General features: G+C 38.9%; 1 protein-coding gene across 1 annotated transcript; it reads left to right on the top strand.

Moving 5' to 3' along the window:
• Window positions 1-7,902: 7,902 nt before the first annotated feature.
• Adamdec1 (ADAM like decysin 1) lies at window positions 7,903-24,760 on the top strand. Its single transcript, XM_051160764.1, has 13 exons — window positions 7,903-8,027; window positions 10,309-10,427; window positions 11,719-11,795; window positions 12,871-12,949; window positions 13,663-13,739; window positions 16,523-16,709; window positions 17,115-17,174; window positions 18,449-18,520; window positions 18,787-18,953; window positions 19,291-19,372; window positions 20,067-20,197; window positions 21,573-21,747; window positions 24,619-24,760. Exons 1-13 carry the CDS (start codon window positions 7,940-7,942, stop codon window positions 24,706-24,708), a joined length of 1,404 nt encoding a protein of 467 aa, XP_051016721.1. The 5' UTR covers window positions 7,903-7,939; the 3' UTR covers window positions 24,709-24,760.
• Window positions 24,761-25,171: the final 411 nt, after the last annotated feature.

The raw sequence follows: 25,171 nt of genomic DNA, 5'->3' as shown, positions 1-25,171 counted from the left end.
AATCAAACTCATGAGAATATAAGGGTTGCTTGAAAAGCATTTTGGGGGGGGCATCTAAGATTGCACAAATTTAACTTCATCAAAGCTTAAAGCTTCTATATATTAGGTGAGGGATCCTAAGCTCAGAAAGACAAATACCAAGTGTTCTCTTTCGTATGCAGTCCCTTGCTCCAAAGGGTTAAAAATATCTCGTTAGGTGGAGACAAGTGTAAGGTGAACCCAGTAAACTTGGGAGATACCCATGAGATGAGGAAAAGGGTGCTGGAAAAGATAAATAAGTGTGGGGCAGGCAGCTGGACCCAGGGAAAACCGTGGAAAGCTACCGTGGGGAAAGAGGACTAGGTGGAGGGGCCAAGAGCTGGTAAATAGCATCAATACTGAACATGTTTATTTGTCTTTGTTATATTTCTTCAAGACTTTATTTACATGATATTTACATTGTATTAGCCCTTATAGATAAAATTACATAAAGACAACAGGAAGTCTTCTAAATAAATTAACAAGTAAGAATAAGTCCGTATTGTATTGTAAAAAACATAAGAAGCAGGGGATCAGATGCCTTGGTGAACTTTATATGTCCTAAAATGAGGTTCTGCGACCAAAGACCAAATAAACACAGAAACTATGCTAGTAACTGCAGTGTTTCCAAGGCCTTCATCCATGGTATGTACCACGATTTCTCATGATTCCAGACATCTATGCATTCTCTGTCTCCACTGTTCTTCCCACACTATCTACTCACCGGTGGCCCCTGACCATTAAACTATAAGTGCAGAATGCAATGTTTAATTTCTATTTCATTTTAATCCCTTGTTTAATGGTATACATGGTCATTGACCACTGTGAGAGAAATATAAGTTTATATGTTAGCAATAGAAGAGAGAGCCAGGTGGTGGTGTCTCACGCCTTAAATCCCAGCACTCGGGAAGCAGAGGCAGGTGGATCACTGTGAGTTCAAAACTAGCCTGGTCTACAAAGTGAGTACAGGACAGCCAAGGCTACACAGAGAAACCCTGTCTAGAAAAAAAAAAAAAAGAAAAAAAGAAAAAGCAGAAGAGAGGGCTGGGGGAGAACAAGGCACGAAGGGTGGGGTGAGGTCTTTATTATTTGAAAGTTGCACATCAATGTGAAATAAGAAGTAGGAAGTGTGGGCCAGTGAGGTTGCTCAGCGGGTAAAGGGCTTGCTGTCAGGATGATGACCAGGGAGTGATTCCCAAGCCCATATAACAAAAGGAGAGACTTTGCCCAAGTTCTTCTTTGACCTCCATACGTGTGTTATGGCTGGTACATGCATGCGCATGTGAGAACACACATACAGAGAATAAATACCTAAGTCTAAAAGAAAAGACACAACAATTAAAATAACCAAACATAGATGGTAATATTTATAGTAAATATAAATACACCAATGAATGATTAAATTCAGACAGTGGGGGGAAAGTAAGTATAGAAACACATTGTTTACAAATAACACACATAAGCTGTAATCCATGCTGAGGCTAAGAGTGAAAGAGAAAGAGCATAGGCATTTAATTATCATATTGATTTACTTTGTGCATGAAAGTACTATTAAAGCTGAGAGGAGTAAGCGATAGATAAGGAAGTTACTGTGCAATTCTCAAGCGTACTCTTTACTTTTCACCAAGGATTATGAGTCGTTATATAATTCTATAAGTTTGTAGTAAAACCAGAAATTGGTATTTTCTTTCTAATTTTGATAAATGTAATTATCCTTGTGATTATGATTTTTTAGACACCCCAAAGGAAGCAAGTGTACACACACACACACACACACACACACACACACACACACACGAAACAGAAAAAATGTTTTTTTTGTTATGTTTTGTTTTTACTAAATTGATGGTATCCAACTTTTACAGAGAGTTGAAAATGGCTAGTTTGAACCCCAAAATAAAAATTTTACTATAAACTATTGTTAAATGATTGATAATCTAAACACCACACTGAGCACTCCAGGGAAGTATATAGCCCCCAATGCTTACATCTCATGAGTTTAGACTCAATTACTTCAAACAATAAAATAAAATAAAATATATACATGAAATACAATTTTAAAAGAAAAAAGGTAAAGCTGCCTTCAATAAAATATTAATGGGAATGACAAAAGCAAACATAGGTTATTCAAAAAGCACCTTTACCAAAGCACATCACCCACGAAGAGAAAGGAAAGAAAATACCAACATAGGCAATGGGCAGGCTGAGAAGGGATCTTCAAACATGAAAAGGTTGATGAACAGGTCTTTGCGAATGCAAGTCTTAAGTAAAGTAGGGAAAAGGTCCCATAGTAACAATTACATCAGATAGATGGAGTAAATGTCCTTTATCATTTTACTCCATAAAGCACAGCAAAAACCCCACCCAGATAGAATCCAGAAAGCAAATATAAGGCTATAATAATGAAGGGCCTGGAACCTCAGGCTACAAGGATGACAGAGTGGTGAGTTCCCTGAATATTCTGTTTGCCCAGACTAGATTTGAAGAAGCCAATAGCCTAGAAGTATTGATGAAAAACAAAACAAAACATTTCCCAGTGAAAGTTCAGCAAGTTTAGCCAAAGGATTAGAAGAGGAAGGGAGAGCCAGCCCTCCATAAAACTTCCAAACAACTTCTCTCCTCTTACCAAACCAGACATGACACAACAAAATACAGATAAATATCACCAATAAAACAGTTACAAAATAGCCCCCCCGCCCAAAAAAAACCACACACACTGAATCTCATAGCACATTTAAAGGCTTATTCGTCATGGCCAAGTGGGATCTGTGCTAAAAAATTCACATACAAAAAATAAATGAAGCATACCATATAAGCAGAAATGAAGGTAAAAATCTGTATTGTTTTAAATAGGCATTGAAAAGTTTAAGAGGAAATTCCCTTCGTGACTAAAGCTCCAAATAAATTAGGCATAAAGGGATTATATCTCAATATTCTATAATTTATCTATATTAAATACAATCAAAATGAGTGACAAACCCACCGTCATCATACTGAATGGGAAAAAGCGTTTCCTCTAACATTCAGGATAAGATAAGGATGTCAACTTGTTCAACATAGTAAAGAAATCTGTCACTGAAATTAGGAAAGGAGAGGAAACGAAGGTTCTATACTGATGCGTAGAAATGATGTGGCTGGAGAGTTAGGTCAGCAGTTAAGAGCACTTGCTGCTCTTTAGGTTTCAATTCCCAGCACCCACAGAGAGGCTAACAAACCTTCCAATTCCAGAGAGTCTGACGCCCTCTCTGGATTCCTGAGTGCACTGTACTCAGAGGGTGCTCTTACTTTTAGGCAAACATTCATGTATGCACATAGAAGAGTTGTCATCTCTTAAAATGAAATACAACAAAACAACAAAAATGGAACACCACCCCCTCACACACACATGCATAGGTTAGGTAACACAATTTTATTAAACTATACTACCTAAACAACTTACACACTCAATATATTCTCCATCAATGTAGCAATGAAATTCTTCAAAGAATAAAGGGGGGAAAACTTAAAATAGACGTAGGAGCACAGAGAAACCCAAATAAGTCATGAAGTAGAAGCAGAAACAGAGGAGTAGGAAGGAGGAAGGAGGAGGAACTGGAGAAGGGGAAGCAGAAAGGAGAGGAAGAAGAGAAGAGGAGGAGGAGGAGATCACAATATGTGTTATCAAAATATGTCACAGGGCCACATAAGCAAAGCAACATGGTAATGGTTTCATAAGAACACTGAGATCATTTTTTCCCCACTGAGATCATTGAAATAGTATAGAGACCCAAAGAATAAACCCACACATCCATAGCCACCTGGCTTGTCAAAAGTAAAAATAAAACTAAATTACAGGAAATATGGAATCTACAGAAAATGGTGCTGGGGAAATTATTCATGGTCAGATATTAGTATTTGACCCCATATCTCTCATCCTGTTCTATAATAAACTGCAGTGGATAAAAGACCTAAATATAACACCCCCAAACTTAGAAACTAGTAGGAAGAAATATAGGTAAAATGCTTAATAAGCATTAAAATGCTGGAATAAGCAATTCTTTCTTTTTAAAAATATTATTCCAATTGCACAGGAAACCCAGTGAAAATCAGCCCCATGGGCTTACATCAGACTCAAAATCTGCCCCCATGTAGGGAGCAATCAGCAAGGCAAAGAAGCAACTTGCAGCATGAGAGGCATTGATTACCTCCTACTTAACAAGAGGATGATATCAATTTAATAAAGAGAGTTCAAAAGTAACCAAAACAACAAGTAACCTAATTAAAATAAACAGATGATCCGGATAGATCCTTCTCAAAAGAAATAAGGCAAATAGCCCACACATAGGTAACAATGTCAGTATGGTCAGTCACAGGGAAATGAAAACCAAGACGTTATAGTGGGATGTCTGTCATCTTGCCCGATTCAGAATATATATTACTAAAATAACAGGAGCTGGAGAGTGTGGAGGCAGGTCCTTAATGCTGACTGATGGGGACATAAATTAGCAAGAACTTATGAACAGCAGTATGTTCATTCTTCACTGAGCTAGAAAACCATGGAGGCCCCTAACAAAACTAAAAGCAGGCCCACTACGTTATCTAACTCTCTCACTCTGTAGATCCAAAGGAAGTCAGCATCCTTACAATATCCATGCATTTTCATGTTTTGCAGTAGTATTTAGAACAGCTAAAACATAGCTGTGCAGTGGCTTGCTGTGACCATCATTGGCACAACTCACATGTGTGGGCAAGTTCAGCTCGGAAAAACTCCAATATCTTGTTGTATCTATCCACCAAGGCAATGGGGCTGTCTTTATCCTAACACCAGTCAAGAGTAAATTAATTCCTGGTCAGTTGCTTCAGAGAAAGAACATTACCTCCCATCTTAAACTTGTCAGCCACCGCACCAACTCCTGCCCTGTCAAGCCACCTAGGCATAGCCCTAGAGGCAATTGAAGCCATTATAAAAATTGTCTACACTCAAATATTTGCCATTCTTTGATACAGAAGCACCATTTTCCCAATCATAATGACATAAGAGACATATATTTAATAAGTCATGAAAACTGGAGCAAATCTCTTAACTTCTTTCAGTAATATATACAATGAGAATGATAGTCTTTGAATTTATATTCCATAGCTACTGTCATAATGCAAAAGATTTTTTAAATATGTGAAAGTGTTTAAATGTACAAGGGATCATTGTAATTTCTGTGAATTTACAAATTCTCTTCCCGTTTCTAGCTAGACAATATTTAGACACCAACCCCAAACCACCCAAAACACTTTATTATGAAACATCCGAAAGTGCTGCAAGCTTTATGGGAACAAAGTTCTCTGTAATCAGAATGTTTGCTAAAATTCCTTAATTTTATAGTCATAAGTTAAGGTCTATGTTTAGTTGATCCTTGAAAATCGTATTCAACAAAATGCCGGTACATATGCTATTTCTCATTCCCCTCCAGACGCATTTAGTAAACAATTTCTTCACTGTTATTATCACAGTTTTAATTAATAGACTGATATTAAGCTAGCTAGTAAACATCTACACAGTTGTTTTTAAAAAGTCTTTCCATGGAATATCTGTTCTCAGAATGCTGTCAAACATTGCTCTTCAAAACGGGTGCCTCTCACGGGCATGCCAAGACATGCATCTTCTGTCTTTGGTGGGTTGACAAACTGATAGTCTTTGTCAATCCACCAAATGGGGCATTGTCAGCTATAAAGACCCATGCATTCATGAAGCTGAGTACTAGAACTCATTCTAGACTTCTGTGTCCCTGACTGAGTCAGCCAATCAGTCAGCAAGGCTGGCAGTTTTATGAGCTAAATGTTTCTCAGACTTTTATCTTTTTCTTTTTTGAAGTATCTTTGTTACTGTTGTATTTTTATTTTATTTTATTTTTTTATTAATTTATTCATGTTACATCTCAATTATTTTCCTATCCCTTGTATCCTCCCGTTCCTCCTTCCCTCCCACTTTCACTCTATTCCCCTCCCCTATGTCTGTGACTGAGGGGGACCTCTTCTGCCTCTATTAATTAACTTACTCATTTTACATGCTGGTCTTAGCCCCCTTCCTCCTCTTCTCCCAGTCCCATCCCCTCTTCCTCCTCCCCCTCACCTCACCTATTCCTCAGAAAAGGGGAACCCCTACCTACTCACCCACCCAGATAATCAAGTTCTCTTCCCCTGTGGCCTGACAAGGCAGTCCCATCAAGGGGAAGTGATCGAAAAGCAGGCAACAGAGTCCATGTCAGAGACAGCCCCCACTCCCCACATGAAGCCTGAGCAGCCAGTAAGCTATATTTATTTTAAAATTAAAACATAATTGCACCATTTTCTTCTTTCCTTTCCCTCCATCCAACCCCTGTCATGTACCCCATTGTTTGCTCTGTCAAATTCATTGACGTTAAAACACAGGAGAATGAGGTGCAGGATAGGCAACTGTTAAGTGTTAAGACATTCCAGGAACCTTTTAGTATTTTATGCTGAAAGACAAATTCTTACACATTATTACTATTTTAATGTCAACTTGCAAAGGCTAAAAATGGCATGCCTATCTTCTGGATAAGTAAAAGGAAATATGGGAGCTCACAGAGTCAGTTCAAGAGGAGGATAAAGATGAACAGGGGCAGACAGATCCAAGCATGACAACACAAAGCACGGCCGGCAGTTGCAAGTCATAGCTTGGCAGGCTGGGAACGTCTTCTAAGGGGAAGTTTAGTGTGGGGCCAACTTCCTGAAAGTCACCAAATCATTTTGAAACATTAACTTCTAATTGATTTGTCTTTTGCAACTTTGTATTTCCAATTTAGAAATAAATCTAAGAATCAAAACCATGCATATAGTTACACTTAACAATGTGCACAAAATATTCCAAAGTTCTTAAAGTATCATATTACTATTCAATGCCATGAAGATTTTTGTATTATAATGGTATACAAAAACATCAAGTGCTTTTATGCACTGCATAAAAGACAAATGAAAAAGAACCATGAAGATTTCAACAGAGCTCCTCTCCTGCTCTTGGGTCATCAGGTAGTTAATTGTATATCCTCTAGGCTTCTGTTTAAGGACTGAAAATGCAACGATTGGGTAATCAGAATATATATTATTTGGCTGAAGTGAAGTTCATTGTATACTTCAAGTAGATTCATATGCATGCAGTTGGGTTGAGGCTAACACTGTTCCACTCTTCACAGCTTTGTATGTGTGTGCAAATGTCTGCATGTTTGTGTAACCTCATATGAACTTTGAAAGAAGCTTTGTAGTTGATATTACATTTAAAAACAGAGAGGTTTATATTATTCAGGTCTGCAAGAATTTGTTTGGTGTTAGATTCTTAAGATGACGCTGATGTGTCTCCCTAAGGCTGGGGCTGTGTCTCAGTGGTTAAGAGCATCAGTTGTTCCTCCAGAGGATCTGAGTTCAATGATTTCCAGCACACATATAGCAGCTCACAGCCATCTGTAACTCCAGTTCCAGGAGACCCAATACTGTCTTTAGCATCAATAGGTACCACACATGTATATGGAACACGAAAATACATGCAGGCAAAGCATCCATATACATAAACTTTCAAAAAAAATGTATGGCATGTTTTCTGTGTCAGTTTCTTAAAATGTGGGCATAATAGTGACATCGTAGACAATTGCAAAAAGTATGCATACATGCACAGGCCCCTGAGTGTCAGTCTTCACGTTCCCTTCAGGGTGAAACTCAAGGCAAACAGCTGGCCAGCTGTGCCTCCTTAGTGAGCCTCCCCACAGATGTAAACATTGTTCTCAAGGGAGGAACATTCTCAGTTCATTGGCCAGGCCACACCACCATTAGGAAACATCCCTTAACTCAAAGTAAAACTCAAGACTTTATGTTCCTTCTCAACTTCTAAAGAGAACTAGAAGGAGATAACACTGGCCACTGGAGAGACTGTAACTGTATGCTGCCTGAGACCTCTCAGCTGCCCACAGAAGCCAGAATGTCTTGGGTCCTGCTTTCTGTCCTGTGGCTCAGCATTCAAACTCAAGGTAAGTATAGGCATCTTATTATAAAATCAGATTATTTGATGAGTGTAACCATTAGAAAATGACCTCTTCACTCACAGTGTATAGGTTAGTACATTTTACACAGTATATTTTCTGTGTATTTGTCTTGTATACATGTATAGTAGTTTATACACACGCATGTATGTATAATGGTTTTTTTTGTTAGGTCACATGGGAACCATGTAGTCTAGAACCCACTATACAATTTTTTCAAATTTCATGTACTTCCCTAAAAAAATGTTTGTATACAATGTGATATTTTTTCAAAATAGTTTGCTGTATTTACATTTTACTAGTAAATAAAATTGTTAATATTACTTATTAATCAAGGCTAATTAAGAATTGGTACTTTAGGATATTTCCCTGAGAAAGATTCTCAGTAGTAGAACATAGTCAAAAGAAAAGTCCTAGAAAGGTAACTGCTCCACCCTTTAAGATGATTACTGAGAGATGGATGAACAACTTGACAGCTTTTATCTGCTCCCTTACTGCACACAGATAAGCTAAGTGCATTGTCGCCATCACTGGTTATTTTGCTAGATAGGATGACATCATAATCATGCTAAAATGTCAAATGCTGGGAGCCTGGACATTTCCATTTATAAACATGTGCAACAGTAAATATCCTTCTGAAACAGCTGAAGACTACTTCTAGGGGTTTCTCTAAGTTCAAAACAATCACTACTTCTTCAATGATAGTATATACTAATGTTCCTATGTAGGGTTGGCTTTATAGCCCTTGTATGTCTCATATGTTTCTTATACTGTTAATTCCTAGTGAGGACCCCAAAGAATAGTAAAGTAGGACAACACTGATAATAATTGCATCATATATTGATACATACTGGTGGAATCTTGCCAAGTCCATTTAGTCAGTCCTTGTGAACACTGCGGTCTTGGTAGTGGCTGTGATTTGCAGGATAATTTAATTATGTCACATGCCTAATGCATGCTGATCGCCATAATAAATAAGAATCTGTCTTGAAGCCATGGAAACACAGAATTCAACAGTAAGATTGACCTTGTGTGGAAAAATTGCAAAACTCCGAAAAACAGAAAAGATGTGTTTGTGTTTTCCAATGATGCTGTTGCAAAGTTCCATAGTTTATGCGTGCACTTTTACACTAATCTAGCTAGAAAACAAATGGTCGGGAAGTAGAGTGGCTTTCTTTGGGCCTTTTAGCTGGGACTACGAGCCACATCTTTTTGACTCTGATTCAGTTCTTTTTCCTTACCATTTGTGGTCAAGAGAAATGTTCCTTTGGCACAATTTAAAGTACATTAAGAAGAACTTTTTACCTGTAAACACTTTCCTCAAGTGTTCTCTGTTTCTTTAACAATTTGTTTAAGAAAGGTCAATAAGAGCTTTATATCCTATGGGATCTACAGTTTTGAGGATGAAACCATAAAGGAACGTCATCTTGATTTAATGTTAGCAGAAGTGTGAAATCACTGGGAATAGGGTCTCTCCAGGTGGTCAGTGAAATTGCACTTGGAGGAGGATTGTGCAGAAGAATAAAGTCAGTTACTATAGGCAAAGTCCCAGCTCACCCCAGTGTTCCCGGTCCAAGACGGACAGCTTCTTTTTTTTTTCTTTTTTTTTTTTTCTTTTTTTTTTTTTATTAATTTATTCTTGTTACATCTCAATGTTTATCCCATCCCTTGTATCCTCCCATTCCTCCCCCCCCCCCATTTTCCCATTATTCCCCTCCCCTATGACTGTTCCTGAGGGGGATTATGTCCCCCTATATATTCTCATAGGGTATCAAGTCTCTTCTTGGCTACTTGCTGTCCTTCCTCTGAGTGCCACCAGGTCTCCCCCTCCAGGGGACATGGTCAAATGTGAGGCACCAGAGTACGTGAGAAAGTCGTATCACACTCTCCACTCAACTGTGGAGAATATTCTGACCATTGGCTAGATCTGGGAAGGGGTTTAAAGTTTACCTCCTGTATTGTCCTTGGCTGGTGCCTTAGTTTGAGCGGGACCCCTGGGCCCAAATCTGCCTATCATATTGTTCTACTTGTAGATTTCTAGGACCCAGCTTCTCTATGAGACGACGCACAGTTTTCTCCGTCTTCCTAGCAGTTATGAGGACAGCGATCGATCCTTTGTCGCTAAAGTTGAAGCAGCAGTGCAGTTCGTTCTGAGAATCTAATTCATGTCCATAAAACATGGCAACGTAACTCATACAACATAGCAACCAGCCAAGCAAACCAAACAACTGTCAGGTCTTTCATATCCATGTTTTCTGGCTTCCTCTAGTGATAGACACAACATCAAGCCCAGAGTTAAAGCGCCGTCAAGTAGTCCATCCTAAAAAGCTACCCATTTCACACAGAAGAGGGATCGAGGGCAACCAGACAGAGAGCTATGGCAGAAAGGTGAGTTATGTTTCGTGATAATCTAAAGACAAAAGGACGAAGGCCTCCTGGGAGTAGTGTGACATCACAGCCAACATCCATCAGCTTCATCTTGCAGTCCAGCCATTAGCTCTGTTTTTGAAGGTTCTTGGATATGGTGCTCAAGGGGGACACAGATGGATTATTGGGGTGGGAAGTTTATTAGAAGGCTTATTAAACCCACAGACAAACAGGCAGACAGCAACCTGGCTAGGCGTGTGAAGAGAGTTTGTGTCCCAGCACCCGAGATAGACAGTATAGCAGATATCTGGAATGCAATCAGGCTTAAGAGGAAAATTTGGAGGTCTGTTCTTATAGGTTTCTGAGGAAGTTAGGGTTTTTCCCAGCAGGAGCCTACAGCCAGGCTCTTTCATTCCCAGGAGCATGGAAGTAGGCTGGGGAACAGCACAGTAGGCATTGGTAGCCTTTTAATGTGTCCCAGGCCATAGACTTATTTCCTTAGGTGAGAAATCTGGGCACCTAGGAGTCTATGAGGGAAAACATCATGAACAGTGCTCTCAGGAGGGGGCTGTCCACCTTCAGGAGAGGGGAGGGGCTGCCCAGTACCGTGGCCCATGCAGTGGTCTGGTCTTCACACTGTGAAGGAGAGAGAGTGCATAACTTCTCAGAACTTGGTTAATGCAGCTCTAATTTGTGTCTGTTTTAATGTGTAATATATTGTCCTGTGTACCATAATAAGTTACCTACAGGGCAAGAGCATATCTATTTTTCCTTTACAATAAGTTGAAATATACTTTAAAATTTGTTTTTAAAATCCACTAAGAATCAAAGAGATAAATCTTACAGACTGAGAGAATACCTGTCTACATTGTAGAAAAGTGCAGCCTCTTGGGGGAGGGGTGAGCATAGAGAAGACAGGAGTGTGAAAAGGATGGAGAGAAACAAAGGCTTCTTCAGGAACTACCTGCCTTGTTTGTGATTCCCTTCTTCTCCTCCCACGGACTTGAGGACACATCCAGATAGCTTTGCCTGTATTATCAAGTGAGGCAGCTGGTTCTCTGATGTGAAATTATAACCAAGTTCTGAGAACTCATTTGCTCTCTCCTCCTCCCACCAGAACGTCCATATAGTGTGCAGACTGCATTTATTTTAGATATAAGAAATGTACAAAATGTAAGAGAGATGCTTTCAGCTTCTGTATTTCCTCTATTGCAATGCATAGTGTATATAATTGGTGTTATAATAGTTTTAAATTTTAGATTTGCTGTGTGCTTTAACTATGTGCTATAACCACACCATTAAATATTTTCAGGAAATGTATGCCCCTGAAGTTCAATATCAGATCATACTAAATGGAGAAGAAATTACCTTTCACCTAAAGAGAACCAGGTAAGGACAGTGTCTTCCTGCCTGGGGGCCCACCCACTGCTTGTATCATCAGAATGTTGGGAAACTTCTCCCTCATTGTAGCTTCTTTTCTGTGGCTGTGAAAAAAGTAAGCTAGGGGAGGAAGGGGTTGCTTTAACTTACAACTTCAGGTGGCAGTCCATCCCTGCATGGAAGTCACCATGGTAGGAGCTCGAAGCAGCTGGTCACATCATATCCACAGTTAGAAGCAGAGTTAGAAATGCCAGCATGCTTCCTGCTCAGCTAACTCTGCCTACCCTCATACACTCCGAGGCCCCAAACACAGGGATGAATGGTGTCGTGTGTGCACTGTCAGGCTTGGTTTTCCAGCATCAATTAAGGCACCCAGGACAATCTCCCATAACAGGTCCACAGGGGCTCCTATGCCAAGGTAAGAGGCAGAAGCAGGAGAACTTCCAGAAGCTGGCCTCTCTTACACAGTGAGACAAGACACAAGCATGAGACCCTGCCTCAAGCAAGGTGGAAGGTGAGGACTCACACATGAGCTTGTCCCCTGATCTCCATGTGTGTGCTGGAACATGTTCAGTTGCACACACACACACACACACACACACACACGACTCCTTCTCCCTACCACACACACACATACAGAAGAATTTTATCCCTAAGCCTGAATCAGGCAGGGTACATGTTGTAGCAGTAAATTCTAGAAGAGTGAAAGGGCGTCACACGTTTTCTAACAGTCAGTAAGTCTCCTTCACTGGCCCCTTACTCACACTTGTGACCCAGAACCTTCGAAAGACCGTGTCCTTGCTCCAAAAAAATCCCATCAGGGCTCTAGCCATTCACGTTTGAAGATGAAGAGCCTGCACGTGAAAAGTAACTGAGTGAATTTCCCCCTTCAGGGTTAACGGATGTGACCAAATGCTTGGATTTCTTTTAGGCAGGAAGTCCCAGTGTTGGAAAATGATCAATGGGCAAAGCCTCACCGTATACATCCTTATTCCTACGGAACAGAAGATGGTGTCAGATAAATCAGTGTTTATCGGTATCATCTATTTCATGAGCGTATTGTACATCTTTTCACTCTGCATAGGCATCTTCTGGGGCCAGACTACACTGAAACAACTTACTCACCGGGAGGAGAAGAGGTGACCAGAAGCTTTCAGGACATGGTAAGTACTGAATCCATCCCTTGTAAAATGCATCCTTGTAAAAACCCATCTGTGGACAGCTTTTAAATGTATCGGGTGACATGGAAGACAAGTGTTTACCCAAGGACAGAGTGGCAACAGGAGGGAAATCACAGTGAACTTTCCAAAGATAGAAGCAGACACACAGAAGCACATGCACACACCCACACGTGCGTGCGTGCGTGCACACACACACACACACACACACACACACACAGAGAGAGAGAGAGAGAGAGAGAGAGAGAGAGAGAGAGAGAGAGAGAGGGAGAGAGAGAGAGAGGATGCTGGTATTGTGGAAAGTCTGCCAATCATCATAAATCCTGAGAGTCATGGCTTCTCACTAACATCAGAGGACCACTTAAGTTCAGCCTCCTGGATTCTATCTTAGTACAAATAAGTGTTAGGTGACAGCTAAGATACCAGATGTGGAAGCCACAGGGCTAGCTGTGGAGCAGTTTGGGGAACTCTGATGTCCTTTCCACTTTCATTCTTGGAGGCTGGTGGAGCCTGTCCGTCATCATTGAGCTTGTCTATGTATCCAAGATGCTAGTTGTCACAACTGTGACCTGTGTACTCTCATCAATGACATATGTGTCTCACACGCCGGCATGTGTGTATGTGTGCACACGTGCATGTGTGTGTGTGTGTGTGTGTAATGTCTATGTTTCTACAGTGCAATATATTTTCTACTCCAGAAACCCTGCTACTATGAAGGCCACATCCTGAATGCAAGAGGCTCTCTTGCCAGCATCAGTACATGCGATGGCTTGAGGTGAGAACTGTCATAGAAAGTATTATGTTGAGTGACTTTTGTCACACAGCCTTGAGTCTTCCTCGTGTCTTCCGTTGTCTTCTTACTACTTGGGTTGTTTTTGCTCATCACTAATTGCTAGCCATGTGGTGTTAAGCTGAAGAATGAACTGGCATGATACAGTCACTTCATTAACTATTGTTCTAGACGTCAGCCCCAGCGGGGTCAGAGCTACACACTGGACCCCAGTGACATCATCTGTGTCCATTACCAGGCTCATCTACTTCACTCCTGGAATATATTGTGTCATGTTTTCTTAACAAATATGTTTTTATCTAGCATGTGATTAATCTGTCAAACAAAATGTGTAATTGTTATTCTAGCATGGTTCATATTTAATATGGAATCACTTTTCCTATATTATAAACATGCCCCCCATATACATATTTCTTATTAGCTCTTACATTGGCTTTATGATATTTCAACATATGGAGTAACTGTCTAGTTCTGAACTAAATATTTAAATATAAAAACTCTAGTGTACCTTTTTTGTTCTCTCTAGGGCTCTAGGTGACTAGATAGTCATTTACTCCGTTCTCCACTCTCTTCATAGAAACTGACAAGGAATGTTTGATAAATGAATAAACAAACTATTGGATAATATTACACTAATGGCATTATGCTGTTATTATTAGACTAATGGACTTATGGCATTAGCTCTAATTTATTTTTTTTTTTTTTTTTTTTTTTTTTTTTTTTTTTTTTTTTTTTTATTAATTTATTCTTGTTACATCTCAATGTTTATCCCATCCCTTGTATCCTCCCATTCCTCCCCCCCCCCCATTTTCCCATTATTCCCCTCCCCTATGACTGTTCCTGAGGGGGATTACGTCCCCCTATATATTCTCATAGGGTATCAAGTCTCTTCTTGGCTACTTGCTGTCCTTCCTCTGAGTGCCACCAGGTCTCCCCCTCCAGGGGACATGGTCAAATGTGAGGCACCAGAGTATGTGAGAAAGTCGTATCACACTCTCCACTCAACTGTGGAGCTCTAATTTATTGGAATTGCTTTATTTTAGTAATTCTTGAGACTACTCTGGGTGAAAGGCATAGGCTTCATTTTGTTCTTTTATCTCTTTTGTTGAAACTAGCCTTGTTTTCTCACATAATATATCCTGATTATGGCTTCCCCCATCTTCTCCTCCCAGTTATTCCTCCACTCCTCTCATCCAGTGCCACACCTTTTTTTATTTTATTAGAAATAAATAGGCTTCTAGGAGATAATATGAAATATAATATAATATAATAAAGTGAAAACTAATATATTGGAAGGATAAAACTAACAAGCAGAAAGAAAAAAAGTCTAAGAAGAGACACAAGAAACAGATACATACAGACACAGCGACCCACTCATTCACTCATGTAGGAATCCCATGAAAACACAAAACTGGAGGCCTTAAAAATAAATAAATATATATATATATATATCAAAGGACATGCAAGCCAGTCCCTGAAAAGCGTCATTTGGTGACAAGAGATGGCAACATTGGGGCTCTATCTCCTTGATTATTTGGTGATTTCATTTAGCTCCCCTTCATATATGTGTATATTGTATAATATATCTTACTGTATTAGATTTTCATACTACCTCTCAAATGGCTCTTAATTTTAGCTGTCTCTCCCAGTATAGACTCCCTTGTCCTCTCTTCCTCTCCCCTGTTGAATCTCCCATTTCAGTACCTTCCATCTATTTATAACTATATATTATATTTCTCTCTCCTAGAGAAATCTATTGGCACCCCCAGTATCAAATTCTATACCTAACCTTCATGGTTCTACAGGTTGTAGTTTGATTATCATTAACAGCTACTATCCACAGATAAGCAAAACCATATCATATTTGTCTTTCTGGGTCTGGGATACCTCACTCAGGGTGGTGTTTTTTGTAGTTCTATATGCTTACCTATGAATTTTATTACGTCATTTTTAACAGCTGACTGATATCCTGCTGTGTGAATGTGACGCATTTTTATCCATTCATCTGTTGAGAGACATCTAGGTTATTTTCAGTTTTGACTACTGTGAGTAGAACAGCAATGAACACAATTAAGCAAGTGTCTGTGTGGTAGGATGAAGTATAGATTAATTTAAACATATTCCTATCTTTCTGAGGAGCCCCACACTGATTTCCCAAGTGGCTGTACACTTTTAAACTCCCACCAGCAATGGATTAGTGTTCCTCTTACTCCTCACCACTGTGAACTGTCATTTGGTTTAATGATCTTAACCAGTCTTAAAGGGATAAGATTAAATCTTAAAGTAGTTGACTTGCATCTCCCTGATGGCTAATGATGCTGAATATGACTTTCAGTGCTTCTCAGTCATTTGATTTTCCTGTCTTTGAGAATTCTCTATGTTGATCTATAGCCCCATTTTAGTTGTTGTTTTCTTGATATGTAGAATGTTTTAGTTCTTTATATATTTTGCAGTCCTCTATTAGATATGTAGTTGGTAAAAAAAATATCTTTTCCCACTCTGTAGGCTGCCACTTTGTATACATGTCAGTGTCCTTTGCTATCCAGAGGGTTTTCAGTTTCATGAGGTCTCATTTGTTAATTGTTGACCTTCCTTCCAATATTGGGCAAATACTGGTTGAACCTTAAATGATTAGGTGTTAGTTAAAAGATCTATGACTACAAATCTCTGTGTGAAACTGAGATAGAAGGCGATTATCGGTCCATTCTGAGTGAGATGTATGAATGGGCATGTCAGGCCATCCTAAAACACCATCTCATATCTCACAGAGGGTTCTTTACGCATCATGATCAGAAATATGAAATAAAACCGCTACAAAGATCAGATGAAGGAGATCATGCTGTTATTCCATACAGTCAAGAGGAACCAGACACAGCTCATTACAAACGTAGGGAGAAACATGTTGGCAGGAAACGTAGCCATCTTCGGACTTCCAGGTCACTCAACGGCCCAAATGTAAGTATCGCTTTTAGACTCTGTAGTTTGATTGTCAAAGTAGGGATATAAGAAAAACAGGTGGATGGGTGCACATGGAGATGTCCAGGAAGCACCAGAAGGAATGAGCTGGACCTAGAATATGAGTAAAAAGCAAGTATAAAGTGGGAAATCAGAGTGGGAGGAAGCTACACTAGTTTGGAGGCTTAATGGAGTAATTACTGCCCAGCACTGTGCTATAGGCAAATTAAATAGACCTTAGTAAAAAAAAATAAATAAATAAAAATAGGTGTGTTCAGAAACTACTGGTCTCTACAAAGTCCCTACTTACTTCTTTTACTTGCGTTGGAAGAAAAATTGTAAGTACCTAAATCATTGTGAGTAGAGATGATTACTAATGAGGTTCTCTTGTTATTTCTAAAACAGGGAGACTTACTTCAAGGACAGAGGTACATTGGTCTCTTCTTGGTGCTGGACAACGCCTTTGTGAGTACAATTAATAGGTACCTCTTTACTTAGTTCTCCCAACTTATAAGTTAACTTAAAAGTAAAAGGAGACACGAGTCTTTTTAGTTAACAATGAATTTTTGTTCAGCTAATTTTCATAGATGCTTTGGTTTCCTGGATAACAACAGTTTTCGACCATGCCATCCATATATTTTCTACCAATCACCACATATTTATATAATGGCAACATGTCTAATGCCATATATCTATGTTCCAGTTTGCTTTCTGTTGCTCTGGTAGATACCACGACCATTGAAACATGGGGAGGGAAGGGTTTATTTGGTTTGCAACTGACAGTTCCTCACTGAGAGAAGCCAGGGCAGACACTCAAGGCAAGAACTGAAGCAGAGGCCATGCAGCAACACTGCTATTGGCCTGCCTCCTTGGATTGGTCAGCTACATTGCTTATACAGCCCATGTTCACCCACCCAAGGGTGGTACTAGACACAGTGGCCGGACCCTCCCACACCAATAGGCAGTTAAGCAAATGTCCCACAGTGATGCCCACAGGTCAGTCTGATGAAGGCTATTCCTTAGTTGATGGTCTTCTTAGGGACTCTATATTGTATCAAGTCAGCAAAAACTAACCAGCACAAACCTGTAAGCAATCAACCATAAAATATTAAAGAGCAGTATTTTAATAAAGTATTAGATTGTTTTAATATTTTACCATAAAACATAAATGTAAATTTAATAGGAATTATGTAAATATCAACACAAAAATTATACACAAATTACAAAAATATAACTATTAGAGAAGCTACAGCTTATGTTGCTTTATGGTCAAACCTGAATTAATATTGAGTTAGTGCAAAATATTTTAACTACTAATTTGATGTATCCAACTTAAAGATGAATAAGAAAAGCCAGTTCTAATCCTTTAGACCCAGTTTGGAAATCTGAAGCAGAAATATCATAAGTTTGATGGCATCCTGACTACATAGTGAGATTCTACTTCATACCAATTCAAACCAAATAGAGAGGAAGACGAAGGACATTGTGATTTGTTATGCATGCCTAGTTCTTATCTTATCAAAACCTCCATATTTGAAGTAGAATTTGTTGAAACAGAGTACACACACACACACACACACACACACACACACATATATATATATAAAGAGAAAGTCATGGATTGATAAGAAATCAACTATGATATGACATGTGAATTTTCTATTTAATCCTGTACCCATCAGCCTTCTCACTTTAATATTCTATTTTAATTTTGTATTTTTGTGTTTTATAATTTTCAGTATAAGATGTATAAAGGGAATGTGACTCAGATAAAGAGCTTTGTATTCGAGGTGCTGAATCTGCTCAATATGGTAAGGCATTTGTCATGTATGTGTATTTCCACACCTGTGCTTGGGGTTTCCCTGTGACCTTACACTGTAAGGGGCCAAGAATCACCTAAGGACAAGAGCTTATCAAGACAAAAATCATAGGCAGCAATATAAAGGTATCTTCTAGAATTTCTACTTTCAAAATGGAAATTTATGATAAGTATTGCATCCCTTTATCTATCACCTGTGGTCACCAAGAACGCTAAAACTAATCCTGAGTGTTTTTCTGAAAAATGTTCTCTCCACAGATTTATAAAACCATAGACATTCAAGTGTCATTGGTGCGCATGGAAATATGGTCTGATGGTGACAAGATAAAGGTGGAACCCAACATTGGCGCCACATTCACAAACTTCATGAGATGGCATTATTCTAACCTGGGAAAAAGGACCCATAACCATGCTCAACTTCTCAGGTGAATTCTTTCTTGCCAGGGCAGGAACATGTAGGCAAAGTGGATGTTTATCTCCAGGGTTTCTTGACAATAACTTCTATTCAGTCATATCTTTCCAATAAGTGGTGAGCGACCAGATGTTCCTATCATTAGCAATCAGTCCTTGAATTATTTGAAGGTCTCGTTAAGATCAATAAAGCATTTCTTGGATGCAAAATATCCACCATTAATTGTGGGAATGTGGTATGATGGAAGCTGTGATGGGGACACCAAGTGAGGTCTATGGCAACATTACCAAATACTATTGGTTCCAGAGTCAAAGTAAGATTGTTATAGTCTCTCTCTACCTTACCCACAGTGGAACTGGCTTTCGTGCTGGACGTGTGGGAATGGCAGCTGCTAATTCCTTGTGTTCTACATCTTCAGTGTCTGTTATTGAGGTTTGTACACTTCTACTAAGACATTCTACAATGGCATTTCTGTGAAGATGAGCATCATGGCACTGTACCAGAGTAATCGCCATGGCCATCAGCTGAATTGATAAGTCAGTGTAGAAATAAGACCATCATTGTCCATTGTCCTGATGGGTTCTACAATTATGAAATATTAGCTTTGCCAAAGGCCTCATACCTCAGTGTGTAGGAAAGAGTAAGGACTACATGTTGAGGCTGAAAGGGGAGCCAGATTCTCTCTATGGCCTCAGAGAATTATAAATAAATTGTTTGGTATAGCTGCACAGAGGTCAGACAAGGAAAAAAGAGTGCAGCGTTAGCCATCATGTGTCCGTTGTTACCAATAGCTTAAGAATAATAACCACAGTTTTGTGGATGTGAGTTCATATGATGGCACCTAGTAGCACTTTCCATAGAGAATGCAATTAGTCTAAGCCTTGTTTACTGAGAATTCAGGGTATAAGATTAATATTCATTGACTGAGCTTGAGCACCGACTTAATGCTTGTATTCATAGACACCAGTCATAGCAGATACACTAGGCAAAAGCAATGTCAGAAAAGTGAGCCTAGGGATGCACTAGTCTTCCTCTCTTGGTTTTTCATATTACATATAGCACCTTGACAAGAACTGAGAAGCAACTGAATAAAATCAGAATTAACAGATGCTTATTTTCCCCCCAGGCTAAAAGAAAGAATAATGTGTCTCTTGTAGCAGTGATGGCACATGAATTGGGCCATGCCCTTGGTATGAAGGATGTTCCATATTATACCAAATGTCCCTCTGGAAGCTGTGTGATGAATCAGTACCTGAGGTAAGATGATACCATGCCAAAGTAAAGAGGAAAATCCCCATTCCTACATAATTAAATGTACTGGGCAGATGTGGGAGGGTTATCTTCTCCTAAGGGCTGAGTATACTAATAATTTAATCTCCAGCTTTTTTCATGTGTGTGTGTGTGTGTGTGTGTGTGTGTGTGTGTGTGTGTGTGTGTGTATGTATATATATATATATATATTTGTTTGTTTTTCCTTTTTTGTTTTTTTGTTTTGTTTTTGTTTCATTTTATTAATTTATTCTTGTTACATCTCAATGTTTATCCCATCCCTTGTATCCTTCCACTCTTCCCTCCCTCCCATTTTCCCCTTGTTCCCCTCCCCTATGACTGTTCCTGAGGGGGATTACCTCCCCTTGTACCAATTTAAGACCCATTAGTTAAGATTTCTAAGTATCCCACCATAGAATTTACTAACATGGTGACTTCATTATTTTAACTTAAGGTTGCTTTAATTTAAAGTGGTATTATGCTTCCTAAAAACACAAGATTGGCTAAGATGACAGTTTTATTCCAAGATACCCAAGATAAACAATTCTTTAGTCCCATCATCAACTGAGCAGTCTCTTCTGGCATAGTCATTTATTATCAGATAATGCCAGTTATTTTTACCAAGACTTGCGATATAAAAATGGGTGTAGTGTCTTTTGTCCTTGAGGTGCTCACAAATCAGACGTTTGCCCACGGATCACAGGAGTCTTCACTTATCTCCTTTTACTAGACCACCAACCTCTCTTGCTACTTTGGATAGTCTTGAACTCCTGTGATGACTTGCTCTACACACTATAGAATCATCTGGGAGGAGATTCTCAATAAAGCATTGTCTGTATTATGGGTCTTATGGTGGTTTGTCTTATGGAAGTTAACGATATAGGAAGACCTGGTTAGCTTTGAGGGTGTATTACTCCCTAAGAAAAAGGCCATGACCTATGTAAGTGTAGAGAAATAGAGATGTGTACAACAAGCAAGCGAATGAGCACACACATGCCTCCATTCTCTTCCTTCCTGACGGGATGTGACATGACTAGCTATTTTGACTTTCCTTTCTCTCCCAAGTTTTCTTTTTGGGGAAGGGGATCAGGATATTCATGTTCAGAAATGAAACTAGAACAATTAAAATGAATTTAAATTCTTTCTTCTTTGCTTCTGGGGTGTTAGGAGAAAACATTCAGTTAGAATATTACATATGCTTCACCATCTTTCACAGGTAGCACAGAGATGCCCTGGATATTGGCTACTTTGGCAGTTTGTACTGAATTGAATATCACCATGGGATGCAGTAGATTCTTCTGTTTACTTATCACCCATAGGTGTCTGCACTGTACATCATGCTATTCCATGTTTTCTGTTACAGTTCAAAATTCCCCAAGGATTTCAGTACCATCAGCCACTCACATTTTCAAAGATTCCTTTCAGCTAGAAATACAAGGTGTCTACTGCTGGCCCTTGATCCTAAAAATATAATAAAGCCAACATGTGGGAACAAACTTTTGGAAATGGGAGAAGACTGCGACTGTGGCTCACCCGAGGTATGAAAACACACGAAGTTTAATGTTGTATTTATTAAGATTTTTTAAACATGGCTGCTGGGGCAAAAACTATACACTTGAAATTTGCATCTTCTTCTTTAAAATATTTTATGTCATGCTTCATGTGTGTATGCTCACATGTGCACATGTGTTTATGTGCACACACATGTGTGTGCACAGGTACCCTTGGAGACCAGGAGAGCGTGTCAGAGTCCTTGGAACTGGAGGTGGGTTTGAACTGGCAAACACAGGTGCTGAAATCTGAGATTGTGTAGCACGTTCTCCTAGCTGCTAAGCCGTCTCTCTAGCCCTCTTTTCTTTTTGTAATGCACCTTCGGAAAATTAGTTCTGGAGACAGACAATATCATATCAAAGTGTGACATAGGTTTACTAGTGGTTTTGCTTTGGCTTTTAGTTAACCATACTATGAAAGACAAAGTCAAATGTAAAGAAATTCGCCACTACCTATAGCATGCCACATTCCTCATAGACATTGGATTCAGAAATTCCAAAGTTTCAGGCCATGGTTGGTCATGTGTTAGACAGTGACTCACAGATCTAGATGGAAGACTTCCTCCTGTGAAATTTTCTTTTTTCACAAAATCAGCACGTGAAGTAAGCAGTTGATAATACCAAAGAGGAGATAAAATTTTTTACATGAACTTATAGCCTGCAGGTTCCTAGCACAGACCATCTAAAACAGGGGTTCTCATCTGGTGGGTCGCGACCCCTTTGGAGTTGAGCCACCCTTTCACAGGGTCACCTAAGAGCATTGGAAAACACAGCTATTTACGTTATGATTCAAACAGTAGCAAATTACAGTTCTAAAGTAGCAACAAAAATAATTTTATGGTTGGGGGGGTCACCTCAACATTATAGGTTCTCAGCATCAAAAGGATTGAGAACCACTGTGCTAGGGTGTGAGAGCTATTGTGATTTTGCTAATGTTTCTGTAATTTCAAGGCAGCTGCTGTATCAATGAAAGCCTCAGACTGATGCTCACAAACAATTTCCTGTTCATTTTCTTTCTCCGACAGAGTTTCACATTGTAGTCCATGATGGTCTCCAGAGCATGATTCCCCCTGTCTCAGCCTCATGTGTGCTGGAATTACAAGTCTTTACCACAGAAAGTGCTCATATGAGACTTCTGAGAAATTCTATTTTCTGATCTTGTGTCAGTTTTAGGATCTACAACAGCATTCATCTTAGATGAGATTTCAATAAGTCAATCTTCAAAGTACTCCATAGACAGCATCTGATTTATTTTGCAAAACAAACTCACAGAATAGGGATTACCATTATCCATATTTAGAAAAGTAAGGCTCATAGAAGCCTAAGTTCAGGAACCAGGGCTAATAACTGGCACGGGAACTTAGCCATTACTTTTTGACATCTCTCTGACCGGTTTCTGTGTCTCCATGAATTCCTTCAGAAGTTTGAATTACGCATCATATTCTTAATGTAGTTTTGTCATAATTGATTCCTTATTTGGAAATATTTTCTTATTTTCTTTTTTGCTTATCTAAGATTTTCTTTTTTATGCAGATTATAATTCATTGATATCATCTTTGATGTCATTTTCTTATTACCTTGAGCAATTATCTTAGTGATTTATCAAAAAATTTTAAGAGTTGACCTTAGCTCTTTCTATGTAAGGAATTATAGCCCAAACACAATGAAAATAGGATTTACACTTTTTGATTATATATTCATATTTTTTTATGTCTCATGGTATTTATTAAATTTCCCATAAAATATACATTATGACTAATCTTTGCTCTATCCTTCATTTTATTGGATGTAATTTTGACCATACATTATCTATATTTATTAATGCTGATGATATATCATTTATTAACAGTGTTTATATGTGGAAAATCATATTTTAATGCCACAATTTTGGCTGCCAAACTTTTTTTTTTATATTTTATTTTATTTTTTTTATTAATTTATTCTTGTTACATCTCAATGTTTATCCCATCCCTTGTATCCTCCCATTCCTCCCCCCCCCCCATTTTCCCATTATTCCCCTCCCCTATGACTGTTCTTGAGGGGGATTACGTCCCCCTATATATTCTCATAGGGTATCAAGTCTCTTCTTGGCTACTTGCTGTTCTTCCTCTGAGTGCCACCAGGTCTCCCCCTCCAGGGGACATGGTCAAATGTGAGGCACCAGAGTACGTGAGAAAGTCGTATCACACTCTCCACTCAACTGTGGAGAATATTCTGACCATTGGCTAGATCTGGGAAGGGGTTTAAAGTTTACCTCCTGTATTGTCCTTGGCTGGTTTGGCTGCCAAACTTATCTGCTAATTTTGCTACTTACCAAAATATCAGGAGCTCCTTTCTCCTTTAAGTCCCTTAATTTGATGGATTGTGTTTCCTGTATCTGTATGATTAGGAAGCCCTTACATTTTGGACTAAGAAAACTCACATAGTTGAAATGCAGTTATTACATAGATAAACTGGAGTTTTATATAGTACCTTTGTGTTCTGCATATACATCTGTGTGTGTATGATTTTTGTGTGAGTACATGAATTGCTGTTAAATAAAGTAATTGATTGTTGGTAGCAATACTCAGGAGTCAAAGGCAGGAAGATCTGTGAGTTCAAGGCCAGCCTAGTGTACATAGGAAGCGCTAGGTCAGGCAGGGATACATGAAGAAACCCTGTCTCAAAAAAAAAAAAAAAAAAAGATGCAAAGTTGGGAGGGATGGAGAGAAGCAGGGGGAATAGTAGAGCTAAATATGACCAAAATAAATCACATGAAATTCTCAAATAATTAAGAAGATACTATACTTTAAAGAGTGAGATTTTCTTTCACAGCTGTCTTGTGCTAAGTGCAGGGATTGTCTTGTTTGTTCTCTGAAGGAATGCACCAATCTTTGCTGTGAGCCTCTGACATGCCAGCTGAAATCCCAACCTGAGTGCATAGAAGAAGCCTCCAACCACATCACGTGAGCACCACCTTCTCTATGTTCCCCTAATGTCTTCTCACTTTCTTTAAGATTTGCAAATGTGTCCCAATGGGTTCAACAACAACTAGAAACACTGTAGTGAAGAAAGAATGCATTTACGCACAAAATCAAGGCTGTGTGATTGATCATACACACATAAAAAATGGGTTATTCTGACATTTACAAGATAAATGTTCCTAGGACTGGTGCTAAAATTGCTGTGCTTTCTTATAACTAACAAGTTAATATGAAAAGAATTAAAGTATATTTTTACAATATTTGATTAATCAGCATACTTCATTCCCCCTTAAAGATTATAGGTTTCATTTGCAAGGTAGTCAGAAAATCAATAGCATTTAAAAACTCAATGTAAAAATCACAGTTTTATTCTCTTTAAAGTCTCTCAGTGGAATACAGTCTAGGAGTCGTTTGGGGGTGCTTTACAGGCAAATGTGATTTGGGGTAGG

Source organism: Acomys russatus, chromosome 18, assembly GCF_903995435.1.
Source record: "Acomys russatus chromosome 18, mAcoRus1.1, whole genome shotgun sequence".
Taxonomy (NCBI): Eukaryota; Metazoa; Chordata; class Mammalia; order Rodentia; family Muridae; genus Acomys; species Acomys russatus.
The sequence above is the reverse complement of the archived record's forward strand: the minus strand, read 5'-3'. Positions and strand labels throughout refer to the sequence as shown.

Excerpts from the sequence above, each read along its gene's own strand:
- Adamdec1 (XM_051160764.1), top strand. The coding sequence starts at position 7,940 with ATGCTGCCTGAGACCTCTCAGCTGCCCACAGAAGCCAGAATGTCTTGG. Across the intron at positions 18,954-19,290 it reads AACCATGCTCAACTTCTCAG|TGGAACTGGCTTTCGTGCTG; the intron begins GTGAATTCTTTC and ends CCTTACCCACAG. Across the intron at positions 19,373-20,066 it reads CTTCAGTGTCTGTTATTGAG|GCTAAAAGAAAGAATAATGT; the intron begins GTTTGTACACTT and ends TTTTCCCCCCAG.